This window comes from Vulpes vulpes, chromosome 9 (genome assembly GCF_048418805.1).
Source record: "Vulpes vulpes isolate BD-2025 chromosome 9, VulVul3, whole genome shotgun sequence".
NCBI lineage: Eukaryota > Metazoa > Chordata > Mammalia > Carnivora > Canidae > Vulpes > Vulpes vulpes.
Window position 1 is genome coordinate 104,485,805 of NC_132788.1, and position 13,515 is coordinate 104,499,319.

General features: G+C 52.8%; 1 protein-coding gene across 1 annotated transcript in view; it reads right to left on the minus strand.

Moving 5' to 3' along the window:
• MYO1F (myosin IF) overlaps positions 1-13,515 on the minus strand; it is a 34,278-nt gene that overhangs the window by 11,559 nt on the left and 9,204 nt on the right. The window contains exons 3-17 of the mRNA XM_025985678.2: positions 13,254-13,343; positions 13,069-13,163; positions 12,571-12,658; positions 12,364-12,453; positions 9,796-9,927; positions 9,509-9,640; positions 9,163-9,295; positions 8,777-8,973; positions 8,015-8,095; positions 7,806-7,892; positions 6,533-6,619; positions 5,908-6,075; positions 4,859-4,944; positions 2,140-2,221; positions 691-797 (exon numbers count right to left, since the gene is read on the minus strand). Of these exons, the coding sequence (XP_025841463.1) occupies positions 691-797; positions 2,140-2,221; positions 4,859-4,944; positions 5,908-6,075; positions 6,533-6,619; positions 7,806-7,892; positions 8,015-8,095; positions 8,777-8,973; positions 9,163-9,295; positions 9,509-9,640; positions 9,796-9,927; positions 12,364-12,453; positions 12,571-12,658; positions 13,069-13,163; positions 13,254-13,343 (1,655 nt within the window). The remainder of the gene's footprint in view (positions 1-690; positions 798-2,139; positions 2,222-4,858; positions 4,945-5,907; positions 6,076-6,532; positions 6,620-7,805; positions 7,893-8,014; positions 8,096-8,776; positions 8,974-9,162; positions 9,296-9,508; positions 9,641-9,795; positions 9,928-12,363; positions 12,454-12,570; positions 12,659-13,068; positions 13,164-13,253; positions 13,344-13,515) is intronic.

The window sequence follows — 13,515 nt, forward strand, 5'->3', positions numbered from 1 at the left end:
ACTCAGGTCATCCCTGCACTCGGGTCATCCATGCACTCGGTCATCCCGCACTCGGGTCATCCCTGCACTTGGGTCATTTGCACTTGGGTCATCCCTGCACTCTGGACATCCCGCCCTCAGGTCATCCCGCCTTCAGATCATCCCTGCACTCACATCATCCTTGCACTCTGGTCATCCCACACTCAGGTCATCCCACCCTCAGGTCATCTCGCCCTCAGGTCATCCCGTATTCAGCTCATCCCTGCACTCAGCTCATCCCTGCACTTAGGTCATCCCTGCCCTCGGGTCATCCCTGCCCTCGGGTCATCCTGAACTCCGGACATCCCGCCCTCAGCTCATTCCTGCACTCAGATCATCCTGCCCTCAGGTCATCCTGCACTCACATCATCCCTGCCCTTGGGTCATCCTGTACTCTGGTCATCCCCCCCTCAGGTCATTCCGCCCTTAGCTCATCCCTGCACTCAGGTCATCCCGCCCTCAGGTCATCCCTGCACTCAGGCCAACCTGCACTCAGGTCATCCCTACAGTCCGGAGGGTCTTGGTCAGCGCTAGGACCCTGGGAGTTCTGCGCTGGTCCTGGGGGTCAGCCTCCATCAGTCTTGGGATGGGTCACACATGACTCCGGGTGGGTTCTGGGAGGCGGGTCAGTCTAGGGGAGAGGCTGTGTGGATTGGTCCAGGGGGCAGTTACCTGCTCTCTTCCCAGTCACGGGGCTTCTTGGTCTCATTGGGTTTGATGCAGCGGATATAGTGGGGTGTACATCTCTTCAGCGTGGCCACCAGGTCATTGGCTTGTTTCTGAGGTGGAGGAGAAGGCAGGGGGTGGTGTACATGAGGAGACCCTCGGACCCTCTCTCTTCCCACCCTGGATACAGGCCCAAGAGACAGAGACCCATTGAGTGGGGTGGGGGGCTGGCTCCTGGTGAGCCATGGGGTCAGGTGTCCTTGGTCTCTGCATACTTCATTAGCACACAGCACGGGGACTTGGTATTGTATGTCACCCTGATCCTGGAACCTCACCACTTAATCGGACACATAGTAAGTGCTCAGCAAACGTTTGCTGATGGGAGTACCTGAGCACGCAGAAGTACCTGTTGCACAGGACGTTCCTGCCTGTCTTCAGGGGACCACTACTTTGGAAGTAAAGAATCATATGCATGTGTGTATGTCTTGGATGGTACATTTTAGCCTCTTGGAAGAGACTAGAAAGGAAATTGTTCCAGGTGGAGGGGATACTGGAGACAGTGGCATGAGAGACCTTGATGTGGACTGTGGCTCTGCTGTGTAATCTGGGGCAGTGACTGTGCTTCTCTGAGCCTTGGTCTCCCCATCCCCCAGGTGGAACTAGGTCCCATATATGTAAAGTGTCCCACGTTTGCTGCCAGCACTGACCAGTGCTCAATGCCTGGTTATCAAAACATTCTTAGGATGGGACACCCAGCTGATAGCCGCGCTATTCACTAGGTAAGAGATGAAAACAACCCAGGTGTGCACCCACGGAGGAATGGATAGAAAAATGTGGTCCGTCCACACACTGGAAGATTATTCAGCCTTAAGAAGGAAGGACATCCTGACACCTGACACCACCTGGACAAACTTTGAGGACATTATGTGGAGTGAGGTAAGCCAGTCACAAAAAGACGCATCCTTTGTGATTCCACTCCCAGGGGGTCCCCAGAGGAGGCCCATCCACAGAGACAGAGAGGAGATGGTGGGAGCCAGGGGTGGGGCAGAGGGTGGGGGACAGGGTCTCTCTGTGGGGAGATGGAAGGTTCTGGAGATGGATGGTGGGGGTGGGTGCACGATGGGAATGTGCTTCCTGTCCCAGAGCTGTGCGCTCAACAGTGGTTAAGATGGTACATTTTATGTATATTTTACCACAATTTAAATGGTGGCAACCAAAAGACCAAAAAATTATTAAGATGATGGTTCATTTTTGGGTTTAGAGAGTTAGGGGGGAGTTCAAGGAAACTGGTCCAACCCACCAAGTCCCAGAGCTTAGAGAAGACCCCTGTGCAGCACAGAGGGTGCCAGAGAAGGGGGCGGAGGCCCCAGGACGTGCGAGAGATGGATGGAGGGATGAGGAGAGACACACACAGCCCTGCCCATGCCCAGCGCTCCTCCCCTGCCCCGGGCCTACTTTGATCTTGGAGCCTGCGGTGCTGGGGCGGCCCTTCTTGTCTACATCCAGCTTCTCAGGGAAGAGCATCCGGAGGAAGGCCCTAGACAGGACAGGAGGAGTCAGACATGCAGCCGAACCTTGGGTGCCCTTGCCCAGGGGTGGGGCTGCCCGTGGTGGGGGTGGGGTGGGACCTAGAGGGCACACTGCAAAGTAGGGCTCTCCCTGATTGGGGGCTAATGGTGAGAAGCGGGGAGTTGGTTTTGTCCTTTTGGATCCTTGATCTATTGACTCTGTTGCTTCTGCCTCCATCTCCAAGCATGACTTGGGTTGCAAGAAAAATAGAACCAAGTTCAGCTCTGCAGGAGCATTTCTTGAGTGGTGCAGCATCTCGGGCGACAGGGGCAGGGTCCCCTTGGAGGAACGATCCCACATGCTCAGGCTCGTGTGTGTGTTTGTGTGCGCGCGTGCAAGGAGATACAGACAAGGGTGCTTTCTGCTGTAGCCCTGGCTGGTGACAGCCATAGATAGTCCCCGTCTAACTGGCCACCAACAGGGAGTTGCTCAGACACAAGCATTTGGTCCGCTCCCGATTCCCTCTCTTATGTCCTCAGTGAGATCTTCCCTGACCACCGTGACACAGAATGAGTGCGCTGCTCAATCCCTACATACCCCGGAGGATGAGAAAGTTCTGGAAGGAGAGAGTAGGGGTGGTGGCACAGCATTGTGACGGTGCTTAATGCCACAGAACTGTACCATCCAACATGGTGAAAAGGTAGACTTTATGTTTTCCGTATCTCAACACAATTAAAAGAAAGTAAAAAAATGAGTGATGCCCACCACCCTCTCTAGCCCTTTATCAACTTCATTTTCCTGTCCAGGGCTTGCCCCAGTGGACACCAGTATCGCCAGGAGAGCTTGTGGAAGCACGGACGGCTGACTGGGTGCCCACCTGGCCCCTCTGGAGTTTCTCATTCACATCCGGGCTGGGACCCAGTCATTTCTAACGAGTTCCTGGGTGATAGCGCTGCCGCTGGTCCAGGAACCCTACTTTGAGAACCAAGGCTCTGTGCTTTCCAGTATCAGCAGCCCCTGGTCACAGGTGGTTATTGGGGCCCTTGAGACTTGGCCTGGCCAAATCATGATGGGCTGTGAGCGTTAAAATGCGTACCAGGTTTCAAGGAGTACCACAGTGTGGGGAACGAGAATGCAGTTCATTCATTCATAATTCATTCATAGTCATTCATTAGTCATTTTTATATGCCTGGCATGTCAAAGTGGTATTTTGGATCTATTGGGTATAAGAAAACATTTTTTTAAATGTCACCTATTCACTTTTTACTTTTTTTTTTTAAGTTTATTTATCTATTTAAGTAATCTCTGCCCTTCTCTAAGGTGGGGCTCGAACTCACGACCCGGAGATGAAGAGTTGCATGCCCTTCCGACCAAGCCAGCCAGGTGCCTCTCACGTTCTTACTTTTTAACTGCACTTATTAGGAAATTTAAAATTATGCATGTAATGGGAATAGGGGTCTACTGCAATTTGGCATGAGGGGATCTCTCGGGTTTAATGCAAATGTTCCCAACTAGGTAGTGGTCATGGCTGCCCAGCTCGATACATTTCCTGAAAATCAGTTCTGAAGTTGGGCACATTTCATGGCATGCATATTGTACTCGAAGAAGGTACAATTGTTTTATTTTATTTTATTTATTTATTTTTAAAGATTTTATTTATTTGAGAGCGCTAGCTGGATGAGGGGCAGAGGGAGAGGGAGAACCTGACTCCCCGCCGAGCAGCGAGCTCGAGGCAGGACTCGATCCCAGGACCCTGAGATCATGACCTGAGCTGAAGGCAGATGCTTGACCGATTGAGCCACCCAAGGGCCCCAAGAAGGTTGTTTTAAAGTCATGATGTGACTTTATTTATTTATTTATTTATTTATTTATATTTATTTATATTATTATTTGTGTGTGTGTGGTTCTCGAGGAGGCATCAGGGGCAACTTGTTATAATGCATATTCTGATTTAGTAGGTCTAGGGTGGAGCGTGAGAGAAATTCCACATTTGTACCCAGCTCAGGGGATGCTTGTGTTGCTGGTCTGGGAGCCATAATTTCAGCCTCTTATGGACCACTGTCTTATGACTTTTTTTTTCTTTTAATAAATTTATTTTTAAGGGTAAGTCTTATGACTTTCATGCAATGCTGTGTTCTATTTGCCTTTTTTTTTTTCTAGTCCAATACCTCTCTCCCCGCTTGGCTCTCCTCTCAATGAGAGCAGCCGTGTTCCCTGACCTGATCGGGCTCCATCCCCCACAGGTTCAAATACATGGTACTTGGAACACAGCGGAGCTTGGATAAATTTTGGAGGTTAAAAAGGCAAAAAAGGAAACCTGGTGTGCAGCTGTGGCCAGGGAGATGGATCCATACATGTCAATACAGAAAAATGCAGGGTGTGATGTGTTTTCACGGTGTGTCAGGGGACACCGTCCACACCCTGCATGGACTGGGCTTGCACAGGGGGCATTGGATACATTGCGTGGGCCATGAGGCACAGCCCCTAGCGCTGTCCTTACTTCTTCCTGTGGGATCCCAGGCTGCTGTTTAATCAGAGCCAGTCACTGGAAACGCTGTCTCTGCAGACAGCAACCCCCACAGAGTCTGTGGCATGATGGGAGCTCTCAGGAAGATGGAGCCCCCACCCCCATCCTGAAGTGGATTGGTGCCTGGAGGCCACTCACTGCTCACTGGTCTGCATCAGCTCTATGAGGTCAGAGAAGAGAACGTCCCGGTTCCTCTCACAGAATCCGTTAACGTCGTAGGAGACCTGGAGGGAGACAGTGTTGGGGGGAGTGAGAGGCTGTTGAGTTTTGGGGGATGCTTACAGCCCAGGGGGTCAGGGGTCCCATAGGAACCCACCCTATGCTGACAGGATGGGGGGGTACTTATGATTCACGATAAGGGGCAGGGGGCTGCAGCATGGGCTTGGGGTTCCAGGGGGTCTCATGTTCAAGTTGAGATTGGAAGGTTGGGGCTGCAGCCTGGGTCAGAGGCAGGAGGAGGTGCCAGTTCTAGCCCGGATTGGGGATGAGGTGCTACTGCCCGGGTAGAGGGTTCCTGGGGGTCTGCTGTTTGATCTGAAGTGAAGAAGTCAGATTGAGTATCTGTGTGTGGTCAGTTGAGGGCTTGGGGTTCATGTCAGGAGGGTTCCAGCACTGGCTGGGGATCTATGGTGTGGGGGGGTTCAGTCAGGCTTGTGGGCTAGGTCTGCCATCCAAGGTGGGGGGTTCTCCATTGTCCTGGTTGAGGGAACACAGGAGCTCTAGCTCAGTTTGGGGATCAGTGGACTGCAGGATGACCAGAAGATCCCTGGGGGGTGTCTTCTGCCCACTTAAGGTCAATGGGAGGGGTCTGTAGTCCTGTCAACTGGGGAGGAGGACTGTGGCCAGGGTCAGAGGCCAGCAGATTTCTATAGTCTTGGGTAGGGGTGCTCTGGCTCATTTTGGAGCGTGATGGCTTACATCTTGGGCCTGGGGTCTTTGAGTTTGGGTCAGAAGGCTATGTCCTGGATCAGGGGGTTAGTGGGGTTTGCAGCTCAGATTGGGGTGTGAGAGTCTGATGCCCAATGTGGCTCAATGGTAGGGAGTTTTTCTCCTGTTAGGCAGAGCTGTCCTGTTAGTGAGAAGAGCTGAGACCTTGGTCCAGGGCCAGTGAGGGTTTCTGCAGCCCTAGCTGAGGGAACATGGTGGGAGCCAGACTAGTTCCTGGGGGTCAGTTGGGAGCGGGTCACCTTGCCAGCATAGTGGTGGATGACAAAGCCGGAGCTCCAGCTGTTGAAGTGCTCATGGGTGCCCACTGCCGCCTGCAGCTTCTGCAGCAGGGTCTGGTCAGCGCCGCCGCCCGTGGCATGCATGGTGGCACACACATCATCCAGGACGCTCATGATACCTGGGGGGCTCTGCGGGCGGGGGAAGCGGGTGGCAGATCAGTGTCCCCCATCCTGTTCCCTGGAACAGGGAGGGAGTGGAGGAGATGGTGGGGTTTCCAAATACAAGAACAAAAGTGGGGTGGTGGTGGTGCGGGGACTGCTGTGGAAGCTCCTGGGGGGGCAGGGTGGGGTGAGGAACCCCATAAGGATCCATGCCTCTTACCTTTCCCAGGTTGGGATGTCCTGGTGGGGGTCCTATCAGGGTTAGCCCCTCTGCCCCTGAGTGGGCTGCCCTGGGGAAGGTTTGTTGAGTGAACGATACAAGTGGTGGGCAGAGTGAGTGGTCGAGGGGGCTGATGGGATATTAAGTGTGCTCCTTCTGCACCCCAGGAGGGGGCAGGAGCAGAGAAAGGGCCCTAACCCTCTCCTCTTCTCCCAGGCCCTGCTCTGGGCCCAGCGAGACCCAGAGAGCTGGCTCAGTCCTCACCAGCTTGTTTTCAATGAGGTCACAGACGATTTTGTTGTTGAAGTACTGGATGGGGGTCCAGCGGATGCCCTCCTGTACATACTCCTCCTGGGGGCAGCAAAGAGGACAGGAACGGGGTGGGTCTGTGTATGTTTCTAGAATCCATGCTTCTCAAGGGTGGTGAAGGAGGTGTGGAAGGTGTCTTCCCATATCTCCCCATTTCATCACTTAGGACTGTCTCCAGTAACAAAGCCTGTTGCCCTGTGTGGGGCATCCCAGAACTGTCGCCCCTGACATCCCTTGACACAGACAGACAGGAGCTGGTGCATAAATATCCTGGCTCCATCGCTTCTGGGGTGGGTCTCCTCTGAGTTCCGTGCTATGAAGTGTCCCCAGGGCTTAGCAGAAATTGGTCCCAATTGCTTGCCATGTAACCTGCTCATTAATACACCCTATTCTGGATTTTTTAAAAAATATATTTATTTATTTTAGAAGAGAGAGAGAGAGTTCAAATGGGGGGAAGGGGAGAAGGAGAGAGAATCGCAAGCAGACTTCTCACTGACCAGGGAGCCTGATGTGGGGCTTGATCCTAGGACCCTGAGATCATGACATGAGCCAAAATCAAGAGTTGGACATGGGTTGCCTGGGTGGCTCAGTTGGTTAAGTGTCTGCCTTCAGCTTAGGTCATGATCCCAGGGTCCTGGGATCGAGTCCCACATTGGGCTCCCTGCTCAGTGGGGAGCCTGCTTCTCCCTCTCCCTCTGTCTCTCCCCCTTGCTTTTGCATGCTCTCTCGCTTTGTCAAATAAATAAATAAAATCTTAAAAAAAATCAAGAGTTGGACGCTTAACTGACTGAGCCACCCAGGCGCCCCCCCACCCCGCTTTAAAAATAATTGTCTCCCCCCTTCCTCACTCCTCTTCTGATATTTGTCCTGAATCCTTGTCTCAGGCTCTGCTTCTGAGGTATAGGTAGGATGAAAACAGCCAGAATTTTTGTTCATCTCTTGCACAGCAGAGTCCCCAGCACTGCAAACAGTGCCTGGCACACAGCAGGTGCTCATTGGAGGAATGAACAAGGAGGCTATGCCCCAGCCCTTGTCAAAGCTTTAGAGGAAGGAGACCCCTTCCGTAGGAGATTTCATGGTGGGGCCTGGACAGGTCAGCAAAGAGAAGTTTGGAATGGGTGGCTGGTTGTGTGTGGGGGGGTGTCCCCTGGTTGCTTAGCAACCATCATGGTCCTGCCCCCACCCCCAGCGTCCTCTGGCTCCTGGCCACCTGGTTGCCCCTGCCCACCTGCTCAGCTTTCAGGGTGAGCTCGATGAAGATCTGCTGCAGCTTCTCATTGACAAAGTTGATGCAGAACTGCTCAAAGCCGTTTTTCTGCCAAGGGAGGCAAAGGGTGCCGCCATCAGTGGGGTGATGCCGGAAGCTCCTGGGGCCACTAGGCCACCCCAGGAGGCTGAGGGAGGGACAGGGGGCGGGCTGGGGAGCAGAGGCTGTACCTGGAAGATCTCGAAGCCATAAATGTCAAGCACACCAATACTGTACTCCTCCTGGGGCTTCTGCATGGCGCGGTTGATGGCCTGCAACGTGGGTGGGTGGGGACAGCGGGTCAGGGCCAGCTTGCCACTCTCTTGGGGTGATTTAGCCCCCGTCACAGGCTACGTGCTTTCACGGCACTTTCTCTCCAGCCTTCTCTGGCTCTAGGCCCCTGCCCCCAGTTAAAACATCCAGGTTCCTACCTTGGAAGCTCACTTCCCTGTTAACCATTCTGAGCCTCTAGTTTCTCATCTTCAAAATGGGGTAATAATGGCAGCTACTCTGTAGCGCCTCATTAAGGAGTTAAATGGACACATGTAACAGCACTTAGGACAGTCACTGGTGTAGACTAGGTGTTACGTAAGGTTGACTATGACGGGATTGTCATCATCCTTGGCCGTGACACGTCCCGTTCCCTTCCGCTCCTGTCCACTGTCCTCCTGACAGCCCCCCTCGTGGCTCTCAAATGCACCCACGTGTCTCCACCCGCACAGCCCCCAGGTCCAGGCCTGGATGGTTCCAGCAGCCGCCTCCCTCCTGCGCTCCGTGCCACAGCCAGATGGAGCCTCTCCCTACATCTTCCATCTGATCACCTCCTGCCCCTCGCGGTGCCCCCCATTGCCAGGAATCGGTGAGGTGACAGTCAAGCCTGCCTTCCCCACTTGGCAGTCTGAGCCCAAGGCGGTCTGGGGGCAGGGCCTCTCCCACGCCCTGGCCCCCCTCACCTCCACGAGAAAGTCAAAGAGACGCGCGTAGAGCCCCTTGGCCAGGGCATCGCGGGTGTAGGCCGCCTGTTCCACGTTGAGGGTCACATCGATGGACTCGCTGCGTCCGCCCCAGCGACTGTCCATCTTGCGGCTGGTGAGCTTCTCCTGCAGCCGTGTGCTGTCGATGCCCAGCAGGTAGGCGGGGAAGGCCAGCACTGCCAGGGTAGGGGACACGGGGCGGCCACTTTGGCTCTTGGGCCTCCTCTGGGGCTCCCGTCTCTCCCCATTTTGCCCAGTGACACAGATACTGTCCTCATGGGTCCTTACCCCCTGGGGGTGAACTAGGAGGAAGCAGTTCTCATGCACAGACGTGCCCCCTGGCCCTCCCCAGCACCCACACTCACGGTCCACACTCTCCACCCGGGCGTAATTCCCATCTTCGCAGAAGCTGATGTTTCCCAAGTGCAGGATTCCCGCCACAAGCTGCAGGACCAGCTGCTGGACGTTGGGGGGGATCCCGATGACCTGCATGGCGTTCTGCAGGCACAACGGGACAGAACCTGTACCGCCAATCACCACCTCCACCCCGCCCTCCTGGGTTAGGCTTCTGGGGCCAGGGCACGGACACAGGGGTCAGGGCACCTGGATCCCTGTCCTGCCCATTTCCTCCACTTGCTGTGTGACCTTAGGCAAGTCTCTGCCCCTCTCTGGGCCTCGGTTTTCTAGAGTGGTGGTCTGGTCACCACTCACCAAAGTCTCGCTGAAGTCGCTCTGGTCATCCGTGCCATCCACCTTGTAGGTGTCCGATTGGAGGTAGTAATAGTAGTCGGGGGTCATGAGCCCCAGGTTCTGCCGCTGCTCCTGGGAGGCTCCTTCCAGCAGCTGGAGGACGAGCGATGCTCATGCATCTGACATGGACTGGTGCAGCCCTGTGACCCCCGCAGTCCTCGCTGCCATGGGCTCCTGGACACTGACCCTCCTGCTGTCTCCCCTCAGGCCCTCCCTCTGCCCCAGCCTCACGGCCCCTTTCCTTGCACCTGGTAGTAGATGTGGAAGTTCCTCTCGTTTTCATTCTGCATGACCACTCGGGATTTCTCCAGCAGGAAGTTGGAGATCTTGCCCCCATCTGGCTCCCCGCCGCGGCTGAACTGGATCTCAAAGTACTTGCCCTGAAGCCGAGAGAGCCATGTTAGATGCCCAGGGTCCCCCGTTCCCTGGGGGTGGGTGCAGGTGGGGGACTGTCCCTCTCTTGCCTGTGTGACCTAACTTTTCTCTCTCCACCTCCCACTTAGGGACGTTCACTCTCTGCATCAGCTCCTTCCCTCCAGCATTTAAGCTGCTCCTCTAAGGACTCCAGCCCTCATTAGGGCATCCAGGCCTGTGCCTGGCACATAAAAGTACCCCATTTTATTGACCAGTTTCCCAGTCCTCCCACCACAACACAGAGGCCTCCATGTCTCTGCAGGCTGCTGCAGGTGTCAGGGATCCTGGGTGTCCCTGAGCCCGGAGTGAGGGCCCCACACGCCCCTTCCTTGGTCTCTGACAATGTCTGGTTCTACTTTGGCCAGAGGTTGGAGGGCAGAGAAGCCCCCTTACTTTTCCTTTCTGCCACTTCCAGGCAATGACGATACACATGACATCATCCCATTACACAGACACCTGTAATACAGGACATATACCTATTCTACTGTACAATAAAATAATAAACAAATATAATTATGTTTTGGTAGTTTGTCCATGTTTTTGTGTGTATCAGTAGCTTGAAAACATATATTGCGTGATTCCATTTATATGAAGTTCTAGAACAGCTGAAACTAATCTATGGTTGGAAAAAATAAACCCAGAGGAAGGTTGCTTCTGGGGTGAGGTGGGAATAGAGATTGACCGTAAAGGTGAAAGGGGGTGGGGAACTTTCTGGAGTGACGGTGATGCTTTGCATGTTGATAGGGTTTTGGTTGCACAGATGCATGCATTTTTCCAAACTCGGTGAATAGTCCACTTTAGATTGATGCGTTTTGCCATATGCAAATTTTACTTTAAAGGAAATGAAAGAAGTAAAAGAGATTTATATTGGATTATAATTAATGATCTGCATGCTGAAGTGTTGGTGGAGCACAAAGTATGGTGTCTGCCATCTACTCTCTAGTGCACCCCCCAAAATAAAAAGATGGAAAGGGGCACCTGGCTGGCTCAGTTGGTGGAGCATGTGACTTTTTTTTTTTTTTAAAGGATTTTATTTATTTACTCATGAGAGAGAGAGAGAGAGGCAGAGACACAGGCAGAGGGAGAAGCAGGCTCCATGCAGGGAGCCCGACGTGGGAGTTGATCCCAGGTCTCCAGGATCAGGCCCTGGCCTGCAGGTGGCGCTAAACCGCTGAGCCACCGGGGCTGCCTGAGCATGTGACTCTTAATGTCAGAGTTGTGAGTTCAGGCCACACACTGGGTGTGGAGCTTACTTAGAAAAAAAAATGAACAGATGGAGATTTTATAAAGCAAGTATAGCAAGATGTTAATGATAGAATCTAGGAGGTGGGCAGCAGGTGTTCATTATACTAATCTCCCAGTTTTTGTGTTAATTTATTTTTATTTATTTTATTTTTTTAAAAAATATTTTATTTATTTTTTCATGAGAGACAGAGAGAGAGAGAGAGGGAGGCAGAGACACAGGCAGAGGGAGAAGCAGGCCCCATGCAGGGAGCTTGATGTGGGACTCGACCCGGGACTCTGGGATCACACCCTGGGCCGAAGGCAGGCGCCAAACCGCTGAGCCACCCAGAGATCTCTGTGTTAATTTTTTAAAAAAGTAAGCACCACGCCTACAGTATGGAGCCCAATGCAGTACCAAACTCAGGATCCTGAAAGCAAGAGTTGGATGCTCAACTGACTGAGCCACCCAGATGCCCCATTAAAATTTTTAATAATAAAACATTGAGGAAAGTACTTAAAATATAATTACATGATAAAGACGTTAGAAAATAAAAATATCATTAATAATATTTAGGGGAATAAAGACCTTACTAGTGTATGGAATTTATTAAATCATTTTCACGTGTAGGTGTTGTACTGGAGTTACTGAGGTCTGTGAGATGGATATTAACATCATCCCCATTTTATGGATGAGAGAACAGGAGCTTTAGGAGGCTTAAGCTGCTGAAACTTTTTTTTGTTTTTGTTTTTGGCCAAGCCACGAATCTAAATAGTGTCAGAATCAGACCATAAATCCAGACCTGTGGATCTAGTCTGTCTTCCATTTGGTTCAGCGCTAACACCCGACACAAAGAAGGAGCCCGAGAACGATTTGTTGAAAGAAAGAATGAATGAGAGAATAAATTGGGAACTGAGCTGTGAATAGGAAAGGATGTAGCATGATCGCAGCCAGGGAAGTATTTAAGAATGTTAGCAACAGGCCAGCCAAGGCTTCTATACCTTTCGACTAGTCGGGGAGTCTTTTTAAGACGGACCATAAGCAGGAAGTGAGTCTCCCATAAGCAGGAAGTGAGTCTCCCATGTAGGAGCAGCTAGTTCCTCTGTTAGTGGGAACACAGGTGTGCATGCGTGTCAGTATGGAGGGAGCAGTTACTCCAAAGGGGGGGCTGCAGACTCACAAAGCGGCTGGAATTGTTGTTGCGCACGGTCTTGGCATTGCCGAAGGCCTCGAGCAGTGGGTTTGATTGCAGGATGATATCCTTCACGTGCTGGGGGCAGAGGCAGGTGGAGGTGGCAAGAGGTCAGGACGAGGTAGGTGATCGTGGGGGTTAACTACTGTGCAGCTGGCAGGGGGGGGAACCCAACCTGTCCTGTTCTCCCCTCACCTGGACCTTCTCGCCTCCGCCAGACACCTTGGAGATGTAGCCCATGATGTATTTGGCTGCCACTGTCTTCCCAGCTCCACTCTCTCCACTGGGGGTGGGTGAAGGAGAGAATGATCAGCAGCCAGTAGGGAGGGGGGTATTGGGAGGGGTAAATACCTTTACTAGTGCCTGATCACTCATTCATTCATTCATTCATTCATTCATTTATTCTCTAGTGTGTGCCAGGCACCATACCAGCCTCTGGGGAAACAGTAGCGAACAAGACAAAAATCCCTGCCCTCTCAGAGCTGGTATTTAGAATGGACAGATGGACAGTTACAGAATGAATAAATAAATGTATCATGGGCCAGGTGGTGACAAGGAAAGTAAAGCAGGGCCAAGGGCAGAGAGGGACAGTAAGGTTCTGTGCGGCTCAGGAGTTCTGAGCGAGCCTCCCTAGGGCAGTGAGGCTGTCCTGGGGGCCTGGGCAGGAGCGTGTGGGGCCCCCCCACTCTGTACCTGATGATGACACACTGGTTCTCACAGTCGATGAGCATGTTCCGGTACATGTTGTCTGTGAGGGCGTAGATGTGTGGGGGATTCTCGTACTGGGCCTGGGGAGAAGATCAGGTCTCAGCCCAGGGCCAGGGGCTGGGGGTCCTGGGGGTCCTAGGGCTATGCCTCCCACCTAGCCCCAGGCTCACCGCGCCCTGGTAGAGGTCGATCTCCCGGTCAGTGAAGTAAGGCATCTGCTTGAAGGGGTTTACGGAGATGAGCACAGAGCCGATGTAGGTCTGGGGTGCGGTTAAGGGCTTTGCGGTGTTCTGGCCTTTGTTCCTTATGGGCCCCTGTCTCCTTTTTTTTTTTTTTTTAATTTTTTTTTTTTTATTTATGATAGTCACAGAGAGAGAGAGAGAGAGGCAGAGACACAGGCAGAGGGAGAAGCAGGCTCCATGCACCGGGAGC